The sequence below is a fragment of the Anguilla rostrata genome, chromosome 3 (assembly GCF_018555375.3).
Source record: "Anguilla rostrata isolate EN2019 chromosome 3, ASM1855537v3, whole genome shotgun sequence".
Classification (NCBI taxonomy): Eukaryota; Metazoa; Chordata; class Actinopteri; order Anguilliformes; family Anguillidae; genus Anguilla; species Anguilla rostrata.
Genome location: NC_057935.1, coordinates 70,634,580 through 70,656,575, shown reverse-complemented (window position 1 = coordinate 70,656,575; position 21,996 = coordinate 70,634,580). Strand labels below are relative to the sequence as shown.

At 51.2% G+C, this 21,996-nt stretch overlaps 1 protein-coding gene across 1 annotated transcript in view; it reads right to left on the bottom strand.

Annotated features, from left to right (window-relative positions):
• Positions 1-21,996, bottom strand: part of kcnh3 (potassium voltage-gated channel, subfamily H (eag-related), member 3) — a 135,978-nt gene that overhangs the window by 22,434 nt on the left and 91,548 nt on the right. Inside the window, exons 9-11 of the mRNA XM_064329844.1 lie at positions 17,736-18,179; positions 10,384-10,583; positions 9,214-9,463 (exon numbers count right to left, since the gene is read on the bottom strand). Of these exons, the coding sequence (XP_064185914.1) occupies positions 9,214-9,463; positions 10,384-10,583; positions 17,736-18,179 (894 nt within the window). The remainder of the gene's footprint in view (positions 1-9,213; positions 9,464-10,383; positions 10,584-17,735; positions 18,180-21,996) is intronic.

Sequence of the window (21,996 nt, the reverse complement as noted above, 5' to 3'; positions counted from 1 at the left end):
AACCGGTGTTACCCAAGCCCCCAATCTTACACCCCATCGGTGGGACTGAATACAGCCCGTTTACCAGGATCCAGAGCTGGGCAGATTACTTTGAAAATGTTCTGGTTCCTGATACTGATACTGATTACATGACTGTTCTGCTGGGCTATTAAATAGGTGTAATCTAATGTGACTTCTTATGGATCACATCCAGTTTCATTTGCCTAGCATGTACTCAAACAAATGTGTAGTTAGTTTGTATGTTTCTTTGTATGTGTAGCTACAACACATACATTCACTTCTGGCTCATCCTCCTGTGTGTATGGGGCTTGTGTGTGTGATTGCATGTGTGTGGTGTCAGCGTTTGTATAAACGGGGTGTGCTTTTGTGCGTTTGCTTGTGTACGTGTACACGTTATCTTCAGGGAACTAACCGTAATCAGATTATTAATATTTTTCCAAAGTGTTCTAGGCTAATTACAATTACTTCATTTTTTTTTTGCAATCTGATTACATAATCCAGATGAACGTGTAATCTGTTACCGCCAAGAGTGCTGCCAGGACCCTCTCTGTCCTATTAACCGACTGAACTCCCCGGCAACACCTCGTTAGCGACGAACGCAGATGGAAAACCCCGAGGTCGTTCATCGCCGGATCTTATCTCCATTCATATCTCCCCCCCTCTCCTTCCATTCATTTTCGGGAGACAGGAGAAGCCGTCATGTCCTCCCCAGCCTGCCAGAGACGACGGCTCCAAACCCAATTACACGCAGAGAGCGGGAGGCCCAGGCCGGGCAGCGCCGGGCCTGAGTGGCAGCTGTTAGCGCTGCCGTCTTATCCGCTCGTCTGGGAACGCTGCTTAATTATCCAGCGGGAGATGCAGAGAAAAGGTCGGCTGCCATCGTCTTTTTTTACACGCGAAAGATGCGCTACGCTAGGGGGGGAGGGAGGGGGGGACACTGTTCGCTCCTGTTCAGACCTGGGCCAAATACGTATTTCTTGTTTTGGATTCAAATACTTTTCTGTGCTCTGTTGATCTTGCCTGGTGTAATTGAGCATGCCAATGCGGGGGTTTGCACTTTTTGAGAGTGTTTCATTGGTTCCAATACACCAGACAAGATCAGTAAAGTGTAGAAAAGTATTTGAATCCAAAACAAATATGTATTTCACCCAGATCTGCTCCATTTAGTTAGCTAAAGGCTTCTCTGGTGCGAGGAGGTGAAAATGAAGCAGGAGGTGAAGGGTGTATGGGCATGAATGGAATTGGGGGGGGGGTTAGTCAGTCATTCAAATTGAAATGGTTCAAGGATGTAATATTTAATGAATGGGCCCCTCCAAGTTTATTTGGAAAAAAAAAAAACCTATTATAACAGATACTTGAGAGAGAAGATGGAAAGAAAGGAGACTGCTATGGAACACAACGATAGAAATGACTGACAATAAAACAAAATCAGCATCTCCGAATATCTGGCAACATGTCAATGTGTCAACCTGTCTATGCCTGTTAGTCCATCCAAATGTCCTCTCAAGTGTGCAGTGTGCACTGTTGCAATAGGAGAATTCCAGATCAGGTGTGCAGCGTGTACTGTTCGGACGAGAGAATTCCAGATCACACAGTGTGCGTTTGAGTGTGTGTGTGTGTGTGCGTGCATGAGTGCATGTGTGTGTGCGTGTGTGCAGGTATGTGGGTGTGTGTGTGTGTGTGTGAGTGAGTGTGTGTGTGTGTGTGTGTGTGTGTGTGAGTGAGTGTGTGTGTGTGTGTGTGTGTGTGTGTGTGAGTGCGTGTGTGTCTGTGTGCGTATGTGTGTGTGAGTACACGTGCTGGGATTGATGTGGTTTCTATCTGCCTCTGAGTCTCCCTGTTCTCCTTCCTTTGTTAACCCTGCTTTGTTCTGAACAAAGTTTTATAGTTTTTTTTTTTTTTTTGTTTTTTTGGGAGACATAGAGAGATCTATCATTTCGTGCTGCACACTGCCCTGTATTAATAATCCACAGGGCATAAATAATGCAGCTCCGGTAAATTATTTACCACAGAGGAGAGATGCGGTGGAGCTTACTGAGGAGGTCTGCTTATAAAAACACGGGCGTCTCTGCACACAGACACACAGACACACAGACACACAGACACACAGACACACAGACACACAGACACACAGACACACAGACACACAGACACACAGACACACAGACACACACACACACAGACACACAGACACACAGACACACAGACACACAGACACACAGACACACAGACACACAGACACACACACACACAGACACACAACCCACAGACACCAGACAGCAAGACCACGACCCACTGCCCTGCTCTTGCACACAGACACAGACACACAACACTAGGCAAAACCACACTGCAGCGCTCTTGCACACAGACACACAGACCGCGGAGAGTCATAGGGCAAGGCCACGCACTGCAGTCTGTGTGTCTGTGTGTCTCTTTGCACACAGACACACAGACACACAGACACACGACCTCAGTCATACAAGACCACGCACTGCAGTCGTTCTGCCACAGACACACAGACTGCAGATCATAGCAAGCCACCACTGCAGTCGGATGAAATGCTATCCTGCTAACCTTGAGGGGAAACACTGTCAACGTCTCTCACACAGACATACGCACACATGTAAGCACACACATATGCACACACACATACACACATGATGATGCACTCACAACACACACCACCACCAGAACACACAGTGCACAGCACACACTAACACATCTCCAGACCACACACATCACAGCACAGCACATTCAGACACACTCACACACGCATTCATACTCACACACACACACAAACACACACAGGGCATGGACATGTACATCCTGGCATTTTAAAAAAAGCACAAACCCTCTGCTTAAAGAGCCAGAGAGATGTCTGTGAACTCATCTTCAACGCTCCGCTTTGGCAAGCTTGGACACTTTTAAGCTTAGCCTCGGGGAGCTTTAAATTCAAAGACTGAGATAAGGGGTGTGTGCGGCCCGTAGGACGCGAATTTGGACTTATTACAGTGAACGGACCCCAGGATGGAAAAGCAGGCAGCTGGGTGCAGTCACAACAGACAGGCAGCTCATCGTTATGCAATCCTCGTTAGTCTCACAGAAACAAAGTCATTATTTATGCCTTTAAAGCCCAACTTCAGCTCATAAAATCAAAATAGTACTTTTTCTGCCTGTCTTTCCACGGTCTATACATGATAAAAATTTTATTAAAAAAAAACAAATCCCAGGCCACAATCTCGTGGCAAGACTGGGTCTCATTCCACTCAATTAAGTGTGATTCTCACTAACGATGTCAGCTGGTAAAATGAGTCAGAAAATATGAAATATGAAAAAATGATTTTGTTGTTTTGAGTCGGTTGCAAGGCTGGGTACGTGCTGACTTGCGCGTTGATGTCCTGGAAGCACAAAGTGCTTCACCTTACACTGACATCATCAGGATTAGAAAACTCTTGTTTAAGAGACCAGCCAAACCGAGGTGAAGGCGTATCGAAGATTTAAAATGTTCTTTTGGTGACGGACCAGAGAAGAGCCCCCTGTTTCGGTCAACCAATCAAAAAACAGGCCTTAATGGCCTCGACACTAAATGCAGTGGAGTTATTAAAGTCCTATACAGCACACTACGCTTCTGATACAGCCAGGCAGGGCTGCCTCGGGCCTTTTGTTTTTGGGGCCCAAAGCAAGACTTTATTTGGGCCTCTCCCCTCTTTTCTTTCCATGGCTATCATCCCAGGAGGCCTAGCTGGCTGTGAGGTGGGGGGGGGGGGGAAACGCACACACACACACACACACACAAACTAATGATGCCAGACGCCGATTGTTTTGACTGGAATGTCCAGCTTTCAAATTATTCGCACGGCCCCGGTTCGTGGCCCTGACTGGACTCAACACAATGTCCGGTCAGAGTAGCTGATTGAAAAAATGAAAAAAAAGGACTGAGTTAGTTTGTAAATAATTATAATCTCAAACACACCCCCACCCCGGGTCCGTGAATGGTTCCAACGGCAATAGCTTTCTCTCCTCTCTATCCATCTCTCTCTCTTCCCTCTCCCCCCCCTCTCATTCTCTCTTTCTTCTAAAACCGACAGAGAGGTGACCCGACGGAGAAGCGGTCAGAGCAAATGAAGCCGGCCGTTGGTTTGCCTGTCTGCGGCCGTGACATCTCTCTCCTGCTCCTTTCACAGACAGCGAGGGCCACAACGAGCACTGGGGGTGGGCAGGGGGGCAGAAGGAAGGGGGGGGGGCAGGATTAATCACTCATACTCAATTAATGTAGCTAAGCCCCTATAGCTCTGCAAACACAGGCCAGACACCAGCAACCGACCAAGCCAGCGGGGACCGAGAGAAACAGGGAGAGAGGGAACAGAGAGCGGTACGGGGGGGGGGGGGGAGAAGAAGAGAAGAAAAGAGGAGGAGGAAGCGAGGTACAGAGACGAGGGTGGAGAGATGGAGATAAAAAGAAAACAGTGAACGAGCGCGGTAGTGGAGAGAAGTTTAAAAAAAAAGAAAGAAGGAGAAAGGAGGGGCCGGGGAGGAGGAGAAAAAAAAAGCAACGGAGCGGAGGGCGGCGTTATCCTAAAAAACAAGCCAGAGGTGTCACGGCCTGACTCAAAGCAGCGCGCGGAATGTTCCGGAATGTTCGCGGAATGTTCCAGAATGTTAGCGGAATGTTCCGGAACGCCGGAGCACTGTGTATGGGAGAGGCGAGAGAGTCGATGACAGAGAGAGAGAGAGAGAGAGGATGCACTTTCTCATCCTTATTTATCGCCAGTGCAACGTTTTCATTAAAGGAATGCTTGCTTTTGTTGTTTCGTCTGTTATTGCTGCACATACACAGTAAAGCAAAATTAGAAAAAAACATACTGTACATTATTTGCATAAGACTTGTACATGCAAATAAATGTACGCACATACGTTATATGAATTATCCATGTTGAGCTCGCCATTATTATTTATGATTATGACTATATTTAAATAAGCATCACTATTAGCCTTCCCAAGAGAGCGCTCTATTAAAGTTGTGCATTTCTACTTACCGCTCAGTGCTTTTTGAATACAAGCAGCAAGGGGCTGATATAATTTACTCTTTCTTATGCGATTGTAAACTGCAACCTTTTTTTCCTGCTGTTTGGTGGCCAGCAGCATTACCTGCACTAATAATAGCTACACACTTTATTTATATCGCGCTTTTTATTATACGATAATGCAGCATGTACTAAAACGAGTAAAGGCCAGGGCGGTTTATGGTGGTTCTCGTAATAAAAGCCATTAAAGAATCCAAATGATCTTTTTTTTTCAGTCGTTATATTAGACATAAAGAGCCACAGAGCCCTTTTGTGCCACTTTGATTATTCCGTTGAGATTTCAAATTAGATTTTTTTTTAAAGTCCTGAATGCAGCGTGCTGTCTGTTCATGTACAGCCGACCGCAGAAGGGTTCTGTACAAGGTTCTGAAGACAATGTTGTTCATTTACATAGCATGCGATTTACATTTCAAGCAATCAGAGGTGCGTTTATATAAATTGTTGGAAAAAGTAAGTATTGAAATTTATCTTGGGGTTTAGTGAACACTTTAATGTAAGAAAAAAGTAATTACCCGGGGTATTTAAAACAGACAGACGCGCTTGTCTGAAAAACTGTTCGGCAAAATTGAGTTTGGCACAATATCTCATTTATTAGCTGCAACCGCAGCTCTATAGCTCTGTCTGTTGGTTGGTCGGTTGGTTGGTCGGTCGGTCCACAAAAGTGTCCCACCCCATAGCGGCCACAGTTTTCGCCCCAGGAGGCTGAAATTTGGCATGGAGGTTGGTCATGACCTAGAGGTAGAGCTGAGTAACTTTCAGGCCGATTGACCAAGAGGGGGCGTGGCGATGGGCGTGGCCTATCACAAAAAGGCGCATAACTCCCGAATGGATTCACAGATTTGCACAAGATTTTGTGGAAAGGTTGGTCATGATGAGACAAAGAAGAGGTCACGTGTTTGTGTGAGGGCGTGTGCGTGGATGCATGCGCGTGTGCGGTCGCAGCTATTGCGGATTCACGCTCGTTTGTTCAAACAGTACAACGTCAGCGTAACTTCAGTTTGTGCCGTTAGGGTTTGAATATGTTTTTCCAGGTGCGTGGACAAAACCGCCTTTTTTTGGATGCATCGCACAGTCGCTCGAGCGACTCTTCTGGGGGACTCTTTGCTCATCAAAAACTAGGCCAGACAAACAAGCGCCACAGGAACAGCAGTACCCGCCAGCGACTAACCCCCGACCTCTCTCTCTCTCTCACACACAGGGGAGATTCAGACGAAGGGGGATTCCCCCACCCGCCGCCGCCGCCGCCGCCGCACGCACGCTTATTTTCCCCGCGCGACGGTCCCGGGTTTAACGCGGTAATCCTCCTATCTCCCCGGACCACGCGGTTTTTTTCTCTCTCCCGCGTGGAAGAATTCCAGCTCGTCTCACGCGCGCCGCGCTTCTTCTGAACGAACATCAAGGTATGATATTTAGCAGCTTTCAAAGAGAAATCAACACCCTGTGTGGGTACAAACATGAGCAATAAAGTCGTCAAATTTATAATTCCTAAACATGCATTCATGTTCGTATTGTGTTCGTCATATTGGCCCTGGGTGGGTGAGATGTAGGCGGACTGTTGCTGAGGTTTGAGCCCCTCTAATCAGGAGCAAACAGGTCCACTTCCTGTGGAGCCAAAGACTATGGAGCACACAGAGAGCAGGAACTCAAAGAGACGCACCAACCTTCACCAACCGCACATCAGGAGCGGTAATTACCAAACCTGTATCCTACAGGACTACCCCCCCCCCACCCCACCCCAACCCCTCCAGGGATGGACCTCAAAAGGGCCTATTGAGGTGTGGTCATATGTCATTTATGTACGAGATTATGTTTGTGTCTGTGTGTGAATTTGATGAAGTGAGAGCGTGTATGTGTGCCTGTGTTTGTGTGTGTGTGAACAATGATAGATTATAGATGAGCACTTTCTCTCACTCTATGCTTGTCACAGAGTGTAGACACTTGATGGCTGGGGTCTATCTGAGTCTAACTGTACAGTGTTGGGGTCTATCTGAGTCTAACTGTACAGTGTTGGGGTCTATCTGAGTCTAACTGTACAGTGTTGGGGTCTGTCTGAGTCTAACTGTACAGTGTTGGGGTCTGTCTGAGTCTAACTGTACAGTGTTGGGGTCTATCTGAGGGTAACTGTACAGTGTTGGGGTCTATCTGAGTCTAACTGTACAGTGTTGGGGTCTATCTGAGGGTAACTGTACAGTGTTGGGGTCTATCTGAGGGTAACTGTACAGTGTTGGGGTCTATCTGAGTCTAACTGTACAGTGTTGGGGTCTATCTGAGTCTAACTGTACAGTGTTGGGGTCTATCTGAGGGTAACTGTACAGTGTTGGGGTCTATCTGAGGGTAACTGTACAGTGTTGGGGTCTATCTGAGTCTAACTGTACAGTGTTGGGGTCTGTCTGAGGGTAACTGTACAGTGTTGGGGTCTGTCTGAGTCTAACTGTACAGTGTTGGGGTCTGTCTGAGTCTAACTGTACAGTGTTGGGGTCTGTCTGAGTCTAACTGTACAGTGTTGGGGTCTACCTGAGGGTAACTGTACAGTGTTGGGGTCTACCTGAGGGTAACTGTACAGTGTTGGGGTCTATCTGAGGGTAACTGTACAGTGTTGGGGTCTACCTGTGCGGTTTGACTGTCTGTTCTTCTTTGAGCCCATCAGTATTCAGGCAGGATGGACTCTTGTTTTTCTGCTGGCAGAGCTTTGGAGGAGAGACGCGAGCACAAACACGCAGAAGCCGGCGATATTATTCACGCCCCTGACGAAGACGAGCGAAGAGCGGCTTATAAAATAAACAACGCGGATAATGAGCCGCACTGTGTGCTCAGAAATGGGAAAATTATCCTCTTTTATGCTAATACAATGGCTCCAAAGAAAGAATTCATTCAAGATGGGACGTGCAGACACACACTTCAGAACACGCATTAGCACACACACACACACACACACACACACACTAACACACTCACACACAGACACAGACACACAGGTGTGCACACAAACACACACACAAACACACACACATACACACACACACATTTTTGTCCTCACCACAAGTCATTGTCTTCAGCTGAATCTGAACATGTCTAGCTTATTTAAGCCACCCACCAGCTGCCCCCGCAGTTGGGGGGTGAGGAGGGGGAAGCAGTGGGCGTGTTCCTATGGCAACACCCTGAGGACACCCCCCCCCCCCTCCCCCGAGTCCACCCACCAGGAAACAGGTCTAATGAGGGGTCGGACATTAACAGGAGCGAGCGGCTCAACTTCCTCATTAGCAGTGTAATCAGGCCCCATGTGGTCCCAGCGCCGTCCCTCCACCCCATTCACACAGCTGGGAAAGCTGCACAGGAACAGCAACTCTCCCGAAAGTTCAAATATTTCTTTAGGAAGGGGTGGGGGGGGGTGGAGGGGGGTGGTGGGGTAGATGAGTACAGCAAGTACGTGTGTTTGAGAATGTGTGGGTGCATGCGTGTGTGTGTGTATGTGTGTGCACGTTTGCGTTTGTTTGTATATATATATATGTGTGTGTGTGTGTGTGTTCACATGCTCTAAAACAGCGGTATCCAACCCTGCTCCTGGAGCTCTACTGTCCTGTAGGTTTTAATTTCAATACTAATTTTGCACACGTGATTCTACAAATTAGCAGCTCAAGGAGATCTCTGGCTGTTGAATGAGGTGTGGCTTTGTTACGGTTGGAGTTCAAGCCTACAGGACGGTAGATCTCCAGGAACAGGGTTGGGCAGCCCTGCTCTAGCTGTTGAATGAGGTGTGCTTTGTTTGGGTTTAGAGTGAAAACCTACAGGACGATAGATCTCCAGAAACAAGGTTGGGCAGCCCTGCTCTAGCTGTTGAATGAGGTGTGCTTTGTTTGGTTTCAGAGTGAAAACCTACAGGACGGTAGATCTCCAGGAACAGGGTTGGGCAGCCCTGCTCAAGCTGTTGAATGAGATTGTGCATTGTTAGGGTTGGAGGTAAAGTCTACAGGACCGTATATCTCCAGGAACAGGGTTGGCCAGCCCTGCTCTAGCTGTTGTGTGAATGAGGTGCGCTTTGTTTGGGTTAGGGATGAAGCCCACGGGAGGGTGGATCTCCAGGAGCAGGGCTGCGTTTGGGTTTGGGTTTGGGTTTGGGTCGGTCCCTTACCCAGGATGGCCAGCACGGTGTTGTCCTTCAGCACCTCCATGGAGCCGGAGCAGACGAAGTAGATGGCCTGCAGGGCGTCTCCCTGGCGGATGAGGAACTCGCCGGGCGCGCAGAACGACGTCTTGATGATGAGCGACAGGGAGCGCAGGCACCCCCTGCTGGCCGACTCGAACAGCGGCAGCTGCAGCAGCTCCTTGTTCAGGTGCATGGCGATGTCCGCCCGCAGCTCGTCCGGGAAGTCCTTCAGCAGCTGTGGGGCGGGAGGGGGGGGGGGAAAAGGGAGGAGGAGGAGGACAGAGGGAGGGGGGCAAGGGGAGGATAGAGGGGAGGAGGGGGGAGGGGAGGAGGAGGATGGATGGAGGGGGGCAAAGGGACAAGGAGGAGGACAGAGGGAGGCGAGCAAGGGAGGGAGGAGGAGGAGGACGATGGGGGATGGAAGGAGGGGGGTGGCAAGGGGAAGAGGATGGAGGAGGGGGGATGGAGAATGGGAGAGATGGAGGGGAAAGGGACGGAGGTACAGAACAGAGAGAGCCAGGGAGAGGATGGATTGGATGGCGGGAGGGATGGAGGTGAAGAAGATAAACAGCCAGGGAGAGGAGGAATTGGATGAAGGGAGGAGGGACGGAGGTAAAGAACAGACAGAGCCAGGGAGAGGCGGATGGCAGCGGGGAGGATGGATGGGGCGAGGGGGGCGCGATGAAAGAAGAGAGTGAAAGGAAAGAAAGGGTGATGGAGAAGGAGGGGTGGGTGGAAATGAGATAAATAATGGATTGAGACCCCGTAGGGTGAGCGGGTGAGAGAGAGGAAGACAGAGAGAGAGAGAGCAATAAAAAGCACTTAGCAGGATGTAATGGACGCCTACAAAAACTCAGACACAGTGACTTAGGGACGAAAGAGCCGGACTTCACTGCGCTATAAAGCGCTTCAGCGCCCGACGTGGCCCGCAAGAGTTTGATTTAAGCCCCACATTAACCTTCAGGGGGGGCGGGGAGGGGGGGAGGGGGGTGCAGGGCACCAGCTGCTGAGGGTCGTTGGGCGTGGAGCAGGAAGCGGGCCTGGAGGGGGGGGGGCACTGCCTCCCCGAGCAGGGACCGGACCGGACCGGCCTCGACCCCCGGCGGCGACCCGCCATTTTCCGACGCGGCCCGCGGAGACGACGCCGGCGCCCACCTCGCTGACGTCGATGCCGTTGTTGACGGACCAGGTGGTCTGGAAGCACTCCATCACGCGCTGCTCCAGGGCCTTGGGCAGGCGGTGCACGCGGATGAAGTCCTTCAGGTCCTTGGTGCGGGTGTGGTACAGCGAGCGGCGCGAGTACATGCGCTGGATGATGGCCGTCACGTTCCCAAACACCACGGCGTGCATCAGGGCTGCGGGGGGGGGGGGGGGGGGGGGGGGGGGGGGGGGGGAAGACAGGCGCACGCCTTCACAACAAGGCCTCAAACATTACAGTACATTTATTTATCCAAAGCGATATACAGTAAGTGCATACGGATGGTAAATGGACTGCATTTATATAGCGCTTTTATCCAAAGCGCTTTACAATTCATTCACCAGAGCAGTTAGGGGTTAGGTGTCTTGCTCAGGGCGGGGGATCGAACCGGCAACCCTCCGACTGCCAGACAACCGCTCTTACCTCCTGAGCTATGTCGCCCCTATGGTCACTGGAGCAACTACAAAACACAGTTCCGATAAGGTACAATACTCATTATGTAACAGTTATTCATAGCCATGAACACATCAAGTCCAGTCAAACTAACATGACACATGACACATTCACCACTGTATGTAGCAAAACTTCAATAAATAACAATAATAATAATAATAATAATAATAATAATAATAATAATAATAATAATAATAATAATAAAAGTGTCATAGCTAGCTATACACAGCATTGCAGTCCCATGGCCCAGCTGGTACAGCACTGTGCTAACAACACAAAGGTTAAGGGTTCGATCTCAGGGGACTACTTATGCTGACAAACAGATGCATTCATATATTGTACAATCCCTTGGATAAAAGACTTTCTCCATACAAAACGCTTAGGAATAAGCATAATCTGGCCTGTAATGTCTGGGTTGGAACAACCAGCCATACAAGTTAATGATAACATTGTTATTACCATTCCTATCTGAAGCAGTTATTCTAGATATAAAAATTTAATTCCGACTTCCATTTCCAATTCCAATTTACAAATTTCTTTTAAGACAAAATTTCATGAATAATCTGAAATGGTCTTGCCAATTTATACACATAAAGATTATTCTTATTCTTTACTTCTTTTTTCTTACTGTTCAGTTAATTCTCAGTCAGAAAGCCGTCTCAGTTCTACGACAATCCGCAGTGTTTTTCATCCAGACAGTGTTCATCCATGTTCATTTCATCCTTTATTACTGCCTCCTCCTGCTCTGTCCTGTCCTGTGTGCTTTACCAGCCCACGCTGGTGTCTGGGAAACACTGTTAGGGTACGAAACGCTCGAGAGGACCCAACAGCTCTGATGACAAATCGCACTCGCCAAAGCGTGCGCCGCTGTTTTATAGACCCACAGGAAACGGCAACCTCCTCCAGCCCCCACGTCCTGCCCCCTGATCAAATGAACGTTGATTACAGTGGGAACTGAGGACTCATTTTTAATATGGCCGTGCATATTACACTGTGGCTCATCCACCGCTCAACCCAACGCCCGTACGACCGTCACTAAGACCGTTTCTGCGGTCGTCCGTCCCAGAGCGCAACGCCACTGTCCCACAAAAGCAGACTGGGGACCTCATTTATTTAAAAAAATAAATAAATAAAAATAAAAATGTTCTTGGATTTAAAATGAAATGTAACCTCGAGATCATTTCCCAAGTTGCTCATACGCTTGATTAAATAAAAATAACTGACGCTGAAGAAAGTTTCCTGCGCTGGTTTAAAGTGCTGTATCGGCCTCCTGTGCGCCTGCGGTATGCAAACTTCCATTAGCTTCAACTTGAACCCAAGTGAACGCGTTTTACAGCGACCCCAGTCTAGTGAACGTGGCCGATAACAGCCACTTCCGTTTCAACAGGGCTGCTTTTCAACGTTTCGATCATAGCGAGCTCGGACTGTCAATCAAACGTTATTCATAAAGCATTTAGGCCACCCACTTAGGGGGCTCGCGTGCAGCCTGTAGAGCAGTTTGAGCGTTCGGAAAAGTGCTGCATAAACTCCACGATTCACTCATTCATTCAGCCATCGAAGGTGCAGTACCTCCACCCAGCCAGCAGGGGAGTAACAAACGTCTACTGTAAACTTTACGCAGCGGTACGATCGTGACCACATCAAAGTGGTATTTCAATAAATCCATACTTGGTCATGGTTTTCACCGTGAGCCACTGTTTGAGAATAAACGTGACCGTTTTATAAATGAGACCCCTGAGCTGACAAATGTGTGCTTTTCTCCCTTCTCCCTCTCTTCTCCATCTCTCTCTCTCTCTCTCTCTCTCTCTCCCTCTCCCTCTCTCTCCCTCTCTCTCTCTCTCTCTCTCTCTCTCTCCAAGGTTCCCAGCCCGTTCTCCCATGTGCAAAGGGTTCTTCGGAGGTTTCAATGTGAATGGCAGTCTGAATTTAAGGCGTCCGAGTTCATGTCATGGCGGGTTATGAATGCTTCCTTCGCTGCCTGTCTATCTTTATTTCCTCTCTCTCTCTCTCCACCCCCCTCTCTCTGTTTCCCCACCTCTCTCTCTCTCTCTCTCCCTGTCCTTTCCTTTTCTCTCCCTCTCAGGGCGAGAGGGCTCTCTCTCTCTCTCTCTCTCTCTCTCCCCCTCTCTCTCCCTCTCTCCCTCTCTCTCTCTCTCCCCCCCCCCCCCCCCCTCTCGGGGCTGTAATCAGCGTGGTGAGCAGGGGGCACAGAGCCCTGATGGAGAGCGGTGACTGAGGGCTCGACCTCACGCTGGGGCGTAATGAACAGGACTGTCTGTGTGAGCAGAGCGTGTGTGTGAGCAGAGCGTGTGTGTGAGCAGAGTGTCTGTGTGAGCATAGTGTCTGTATGAGCAGACTGTCTGTGTGAGCAGAGTGTTGTGTGAGCAGAGTGTCTCGTGTGAGCAGAGTGTCTGTGTGAGCAGAGTGTCTGTGTGAGCAGAGTGTCTGTGTGAGCAGAGTGTGTGTGTGAGCAGAGTGTCTGTGTGAGCAGAGTGTGTGTGTGAGCAGAGTGTCTGTGTGAGCAGAGTGTCTGTGTGAGCAGAGTGTCTGTGTGAGCAGAGTGTGTGTGTGAGCAGAGTGTCTGTGTGAGCAGAGTGTCTGTGTGAGCAGAGTGTCTGTGTGAGCAGAGTGTCTGTGTGAGCAGAGTGTCTGTGTGAGCAGAGTGTCTGTGTGAGCAGAGTGTCTGTGTGAGCAGAGTGTGTGTGTGAGCAGAGTGTCTGTGTGAGTGATGTAAGAGACGGATGGAGAGAGAGAGACAGAGAGGAGGGGACAGGTGGGGGGGGGAGGCTAGGGGGAGCAGGGGTCTGTAAGAGGGCTTGTAAACAGTCTACTCCCATTTTCTCATCATCCTGAGCCTCATTCGCCTCCTTTTTCAAAAAATAAAAACAGCCAGGCTGGTGATATTTCTTCTGTTTGTTCGACGCACAGTTTAGTCACAAGCTGTACAGGAAAAACCCGTCCTGTCATTCTGCTGCCCTTTGTGTTTTTTTTTAACAAGGTTATTCAATTAGAATAATTCAGCGCTGGTACCAGGGTGTTTTTATTTTCTATTTAACAATCTGCAAGGCCCGAGCCGTTCGCTCTGACAGAGGCCTAATGATTTTATGCGACGCGAGCTCCAGCACCGGTATAAACGGCCAATCCAGCGATCCGACTCCAGGCCAGACCTCGCCTCACTACTGCTCTTCACTGGCCTTCGCAGCGCCATTAAGCCTGACTCTTCTCCGCCGCGGTTATTGGTCTTAAAGACGCGGGGAAAGGCATAAAGTGCTTTTGTCTGAGGCGAACAGTGCAGCTGCCAGCTGGAGTGGACTGTAATTGGCTTTTTCGCTCCTTGGAGTGTGAAAGGGGGGGGGGGGGGGGGGTTGGGGTTTGGGTAGGGTGGAATGGACCCCCCCCCCCGCCTGAATTCAAAGTGATGCCACCTGCAGACTCTCCTGTTTCTTTGTTTCACAAATCACTCTCCTCAATACGCCTCCCCCCCCCCCACGTACTTCACTGATGCCCCCACCCACAACCCCACCCTCACCCTCACCCTCAACACCATGCTGTCAGAGAGTGAAAATGGTTTAATTGGAATAGCAATTATTATAGATACACCAATTATTCTGTTTAATTTTCACATTCATTCTCTAATGTACTTCTATATTGCCCTGCGACGGACTAGCGACCTGTCCAGGGTCTATTCCTGCCTCCCACCCAATGCATGCTGGGATAGCCTCCGACACCCTCCATAACCTTGACCAGGATAAGCGGGTTAGGTAATGGGTGGATGGATGGATGGATAGATGTTGTTTCCGAATGTATGTTTAAGTATATTTCATGCCAATAAACCATTTTCCAACTTTTTTAATGTACACATCAGCGCTCTTCCTGTGTCTTTGCAGGCTGGGCCTGGAGACAGAAGGAAGCGGAATACGACTGACCGTGTCACTTCCTGTCGGTAGCGCTGCTGCTTCCTGCACTGAGTTCATCACAGACGGAGACTGGCCTTGTGGGGATTTAAAACCCAACAGCGCGAAACGAGCAGCACGGCCGAGCCCAACGAGGCGGCCGCGGCGCCGCGATTCCAGAGGACAGGAAGTGGCGTCTCTTTCGGGCCTGGTTTTCGTCTTCATTTCGCGGCGTTTGTGTCTCTGCCCAGAACGACGCCCCCCAGGGCCCCGGGCAGCCAGCCCGGTGCCGTAAGGGAGAGGGGTCAGTGCCGGGATAGAGACTCACTGTGGTGTGTGCCAACTGCCGAAATCACACACAGAAAGAGCGGGGGGATGAAAACAGCCTCTTTTCCGGTGTGGGGGGAGTGCGTGAGTAACGGTCACTTAATCCAGACGTTCGATGAAAGCAGAAGAAGGGGGAAAAAAAACAAAAAAAACAAACAAGCAAAGCCAAAACAATTTCATATTTATCACCCTGGGGGGGAGTGAAATGACTTAATGGTGTAAGTGGGTATTTATGCCAGTCCCATCTGAGGGGGGGCCAATTGCTCTGTTTAGGAGGGGGTGGGGGTGGGGGTGTGGGGGGGGCGTATTATCCCATCAGAGGCCCCAGCGCTCATTTTTCGCGACGCCCTTCCAGACGCTGAACGCAGCTGCAGCTGGGGCCGAGCTGTCAATCATCACGGACACACCCATTCCAGTGCCGGGGGGGCGGGGCAAAGGGCCCCGGTCAGGGTCTGAGCCGACGAAGAGGACGGAAGGCTGGTCAGCTTTTTAAAACTTCCCGCTTCAGCCACTTGGACGATTGCCGCGAGCGGGAAGGCGGCGGGTAATTAAAAATAAATGCAGAGACAGAGGCAGCAGGGGGACTGCAGCGGGAGAGAGGGAGAGAAGGCCTCCATTTTTCTCGTATAATTAGCCAGTAATTACACATCCAAAAGCGCAGGGTGGAACACTGTTGCCATGGTGCCTCTGAGAGTGAATATGTCAACCCCCCGTACTACAGCAGAGTGGGAAAGACTGGGCTTTCATTTCCCTTACATAACCACCCTTTTCCGCTCTTCTTCTTTTCCCTCTGTTCATTCCCCCCATCATTCTTCCTCCCAAGTCAGTTCTTTCTGTTTGGAGTTCCTGGTCCTGGTTGGCTGGTTTTCCCACTCCCCGGTTGGCTGGTTTCCCTGCTCCCTGGTTGGCTGGTTTTCCCGCTCTCTGGTTGGCTGGTTTTCCTGCTCCCTGGATGGCTGGGTTTCCTGCTCCCTGGTTGGCTGGTTTTCCCCTGCTCCCTGGTTGGCTGGTTTTCCTGCTCCCTGGATGGCTGGGTTTCCTGCTCCCTGGTTGGCTGGTTTTCCCCTGCTCCCTGGTTGGCTGGTTTTCCTGCTCCCTGGTTGGCTGGATTTCCCTGCTCCCTGGTTGGCTGGTTTTCCCTGCTCCCTGGTTGGCTGGATTTCCCTGCTCCCTGGTTGGCTGGATTTCCCTGCTCCCTGGTTGGCTGGTTTTTCCCCGCTCCCTGGTTGGCTGGTATTCCCCGCTCCCTGGTTGGCTGGTTTTTCCCTGCTCCCTGGTTGGCTGGATTTCCTGCTCCCTGGTTGGCTGGATTTCCCTGCTCCCTGGTTGGCTGGTATTCCCGCACTGCCCCTGGCGACAGGCCGTGTAACAGACGGAGAGACACAGGCCGCGGCTTTCTGGAAGCTGCTCTGATTGGCTGAGCTCCAGCGCCATCAGCCGCGGCGAGCCAGCCTGCGCCACGGTGCCAACGTGCCAAGGCGTCGGCACGGTGATCGTCTCCCAGCAGCACGTGGGGCACGGGTGTGTGCGTGTCCCCAGCAGTGCCCTGCTCTGGGGGGGGCAGTGTGACTCTTCTCTAAAAGTGCGGGGGGGGGGTGGGGACATGTGCGTGTGCCCAGCAGTGCCCTGCTCCGGGGGGGGCAGTGTGACTCTTCTCTAAAAGTGCGGAGGGGGGGGGGGGGGGATGTACAGCCTGCACACTTGCCTTTGCCCGCCTCCCCCCGCCCCGTGGGTGACTCACCACGTCGTTAGGCAGCGTCTCCGCGTGCGCCCCACCTCCTGGGGCGCGCCACCCCCCTGTCTCCGGAGCGCCAATTTAAACGGCTCTCTGGCGAGGTTGCGGGTTCCCATGGAGAGAATCGTATCCCGCGTTTCTACTGGACTGTGCACAGCCAGGCGGGGAGGAGGGAGTGGGGGGGGGGGGGGGGGGGTTATGTTTGCGTTCCCATGGTTCCATTCTGCACAGAGGGGCCTCTCGACAATTACGAAGATGAGAATAGGCGTTTGGACGATATGAACACGAGCGAGCACGCAGGCCGGGAGCAACAGGGACTGGATCGCGGTTCGCCTCTTCCCCCAAACACCGCCCCCGCCCGGTCCCACCCCCAGTGGAATTTCATTGGCTGCAGCTTCAGGACACCCTGCCAAGCAGCTCCACACACCAGGGATGTTCGGTGCGCTGCTATTGGCTGTCAGCTCGCTCGCGGCCAATAGGAGCAGCGAAGCGGATTGGCTAAGCTCACGCGGCAGAGGAAAGGGGACTTTGCGGAGACGTGCTCGCAAGCATATGCGAGAGATAAACAAGACAAACAGGACGTAGATCACTGCGGAGACTACCGCGCCAGTCTGTCTCCAGCACGGAGAGTCGTTACTGCTGTTTCCACAGCGTCGTCTTGGATGCGAGCTGTGGCTTTACAATCCCGAGTGCGGAAATAAATTTTAAAAAAGTGATTTTAGGGTTTCAGTGTCTGAACATTATATCACATCACAGACATTCAGCAGACACTCTTATCCAGAGCGACTTACAAAACTTTTTACACAGCACACATTTATACAGCTGGATATAAATATAGTGAAGCAACGCAGGTTAAGTGCCTTGCTCAAGGCCCCACTCCACCACACTGCTGAGGACTCACCTCCGATGAGCATGGTGCAGATGGAGAAGATCTTCTCGGAGTCGGTGTTGGCGGAGACGTTGCCGAAGCCCACGCTGGTCAGGCTGCTGAGCGCGAAGTAGAGCGACGTCACGTAGGAGCTCCGCACCGAGGGTCCGCCCCCGAGCTCCGCCCCCGAGCCGTTCCACTGCCCCGCCCCCGGGACCGCCGTGCCCCCGCCCCCGCCCGCGCCCCCCAGCCCCGCCCCCGTCCCGTTCCACTGGCTGGCGTTCCAGGAGTCCCGCCCCTGCAGCTCGGCCCCCGAGGAGTTCCACTGGCTGCCGTTGGCCGCCGTCCCGTCCATGGCCACGGGGCTCAGCGAATCGGAGACCCCGAGCAGCGAGGTCAGAGGGGGCAGGAAGTAGGGGGTGCCCAGCCGTTTGCCAAGTTCGTGCAGCCAACCTGAGAGAAACAGACACACAGGAACTCACAGGAACTCATTTTGCACGGGGATGAGAAACTGCATATGGGGTACAGTACAGTAGAGCAGCCTGGGGTGAAACACTGCATTGGTCTAGCTGAGAGGACCCTGAGGGGAACAGAGTTACTCTACCCTGGAACACGGCGCAGAATGAGCACTGTGATTAACAAGTCGCCTCGGGAATTGAGCAAGAAACCGTGTCGATAAATATTATCATTATAAATGTCGCACGTCAACGATTTTCTAATAAGCATATAATTAATGCAACAACTGTGCTTCTCTAAATGCTTCGATAATATTGTGTGGGAAGGCCATAACGATTGTGTGTGTGTGTGTGTGTGTGTGTGTGCGCGTGCAGGTGTGTGTGTGCACATGTGTTCTTGTGCGTGTGCGCATGTGTATGCGTGCGTGTGCGTGTGAGTGTGTGTGCGTGTATGTGCATGTGTGTGTGTGTGTGTGTGCGTGTGTGTGTGTGCATGTGTGTGTGTGTGTATGTGTGTGTGTGTGTGTGTGTGTGTGTGTGTGTGTGCGTGTGTGTGTGTGTGCATGTGTGTGTGTGCGTGTGCGGGTGCAGGTGTGTGTGTGCACACGTGTTCTTGTGCGTGTGTGTGTGTGTGTGTGTGCTTACGTGTGTGTGTGTGTGTGTGTGTATGTGTGTGTGTGTGTGCATACGTGTGCGTGCGTGTGAATGTGTGTGTGCGGGTGTGGCCGTGTGTGTGTGTGTGTGTGTGTGTGTGAGTGTGTGCTTATGTGTGCGTGAGTGTGAGTGTGTGCGGGTGTGGCCGTGTGTGGGCGCTTGTAGGTGAGTAAGTAGTTCTGTGGTCCCGCCACGCTTTTCTACTCCGACCGCCATTTTAAACCCTCTCCAGCTTCAGCGCTCTGCCTCTCTCTGATGTCGATGTGCTGCTGTCCAAGGTACTGAAGACGTTCCATTCAGCCTTTGAACCCCTGTCTGCAGAGCACACTGTCGCTGTCCAGGGTCCTGAACCAGCGGAGCGACAGCAGGAAAGAAAAAAAAAACAGTCTAATAGACAGAGGAGCGACTTCCCAGGACTGGACATTCTTCTCCGGCACGCTGGGCCCCAGCGGTGCCCTTCTGAGTCGTGATGTGTTCCTCCCAGCCTTTGATTTTCTTCTTTTTTTTTTAATGTAGAGAAAAAGCAGCCGCTTGGCCTTGGAAGTGATTTTCAAAGAAACGTTGACCTTTCGTTTTTAAGGTCAGCCCCGTATCTGCCGACACGTCCCAGAAGCTGCTGGGACGGACGGACGGACGGACGGACGGCAGGGCCGCAGGACTGAGAGGGAGAGATGAAGGGAGGGAGGGAGAGAGGTGGGAGGGGGGGGCGGTCACGGAGGGGGAGGAGGGGGGGGGGGGGTGGGGAGGGCGCCATGGAGACGGGAAGTCTTCCAGCCGACGGCTTTGAAGCACAGAGCGGCGGACTGAAGAGGTATCATTAGCCACATCGCGTGTAGCGGTGAACCCGTGAAGCCCTAACTGCCGCAAACCAGTCAAATCTCTCAGTAAATTGACCAGAAATCCCACAGTTTACAAATTGGCAAATCTCTCACATGTCTTCGGAGACGCGATGCTGAAAATAGCAGAGCAAATAGGGGTCTGTGCGCTCCAGTGTGTAACAAGGCAGAGTTAACTAGACCATCTGAACCGACACGGCCCACCAATACTGTGTGTGTGTGTGTGTGTGTGTGTGTGTGTGTGGCTGCATAATCCCTGGCTCGAGCGTGGGACTGGTGTGTGTGTGTGTGTGTGTGTGGGTGTGTGTGTGTGTGTGTGCTTGCTTGCATGCGTGTCAGTGCATGCATATGTATATATGTGTGTGTGAGTGTGTGTACATGCGTGTGTCTGTGCATGCACGTGTGTGTGTGTGTGTGAGTGTGTGGATGAATGTGTTTGTGTGTCCGTGCATGAGCATGTTCCTGCATGTGTGTGTGTATGTGTGTGTGATTGCGTGTGTGATTTGATAATTACCAGCTTCCTAATTGCATGAGAGAGCTCCCGGTATTTTTTGCAGAATCAGCAGATATCCTCCCAGCTGTAATCCTTCACCTTGTCTTCACACTGCACTGACATTATAAGGCACAAGTGGCGCTTGGCATGGCTAAGGTACCAGTAGCGATGCCCTTGCCTTGGCTAAGGTACCAGTAGCGATGCCCTTGCCTTGGCTAAGGTACCAGTAGCGATGCCCTTGCCTTGGCTAAGGTACCAGTAGCGATGCCCTTGCCTTGGCTAAGGTACCAGTAGCGATGCCCTTGCCTTGGCTAAGGTACCAGTACGATGCCTTGCTTAGCTAAGTACCAGTAGCGATGCCCTTGCCTTGGCTAAGGTACCAGTAGCGATGCCCTTGCCTTGGCTAAGGTACCAGTAGCGATGCCCTTGCCTTGGCTAAGGTACCAGTAGCGATGCCCTTGTCTGTTTTTTTTTGTCTCAACAGGCATGTAACATGGTCTTAGATATTCATTATATCCTAATAAATCTGAATAAAAATCATTTTCAGAAAATATTTTAAAAAAAATAATCTTCCAGGTTACCTTGGTAACACTCCTGTGCCCTTGATAATTCAGAGATCCACTTTACTAGTTATTTATTTACGCTGATTCACTTCTCTATATCATTATATCCGTTAAATGAGTGTTGTTCCACGCGCGCGTACAAAACAAGCAAAGTAATCTCATTACGGAACAGATGTGGCAGCCATCTGCCTGGAATACGTAAAATCCAAAGTTTAGCACGTTAGCACGTTAGCGACGGCGCGCGGCAGTAATGACTAGCGATTGGAGGAAATCTCCATTCCGGCTGCAGCTTTTCCCCGCAGAGGAACCATTCCTGAGAAGGGACGACCGCCCCCCCCCCCCGGTTCGGTAATTGGTGTCGGTTACCTGTTCAGGGAACGCTGGGACAGTGGAGAGGGGAAGGGGACTGCGCTGTGATTGGCCGCCGCGGCGGAGCGCTAGGCGGATCAGGCTCTTATATTGCGCTCATCTGTCAGAGTCAGAGCGGCGCGGCGCGGCCGTCCTCGCCGAACAGCGTAATTAAAGTTTTAACAGCGCCTTGTTTAATTTAGGTGAAGCGACAGGGAGACCGCCAGGCGACATCCCCCACCCCCCCCCCATTACGGAGAGGGCCTGGGCTTGTCAAGGTTCCGACAGGAAGGGGCCGACGTCCCGATCAACGTCTCCGAGGAGCCGCTGGAGGTGACTCAAAAACCAACGTCTAACTTCTTCTGACAGGAAGAGCAGGGCTGATATGAGAGAGAGAGAGATGGGGAGAGGAGAGATAGGGGAGAGAGAGAGACGGGGAGAGAGAGAGAAAGAGAGAGAGAGGAGAGAGGAGAGAAACAGAGAGAGGAGAGAGAAATGGGAAGAGAGAGGAGAGGAGAGAAGAGAGAAAGACAGAGAGATAGAGAGAGAGGAGAAAGAGGAGAGAGAGATAGATGGGGAGGAGAGAGAGAGAGAGAGAGAGAGAGAGAGAAAAGAGAGAGAGAGCAAAAACAGGCCGCTGACAAGCCCTGTGTCTCTGTGACGAGGTGCTAACAGCCAAGAGTACTCCGTGTTTCAGTTTCTAAATCCAGCACAAAAACCGGATTTTTTGAAAAGTGACTGATGGGAGCAGAGGTACCCCTGACACTACAGGATGGAGTGCAAGGCCTTCTGAAGCACTGGAGCTGCTTCCAGGAGGATTATTTCCCATGAGCCTTTTCAAAAAAAGCGTGAAGTACGCCATGAATCCCGTAATCTTCGCCTGAAGAGTTTATAGATTGAATGACCCCGTCCTGCACAGCATTACAACCATCACCCAATCGAGTT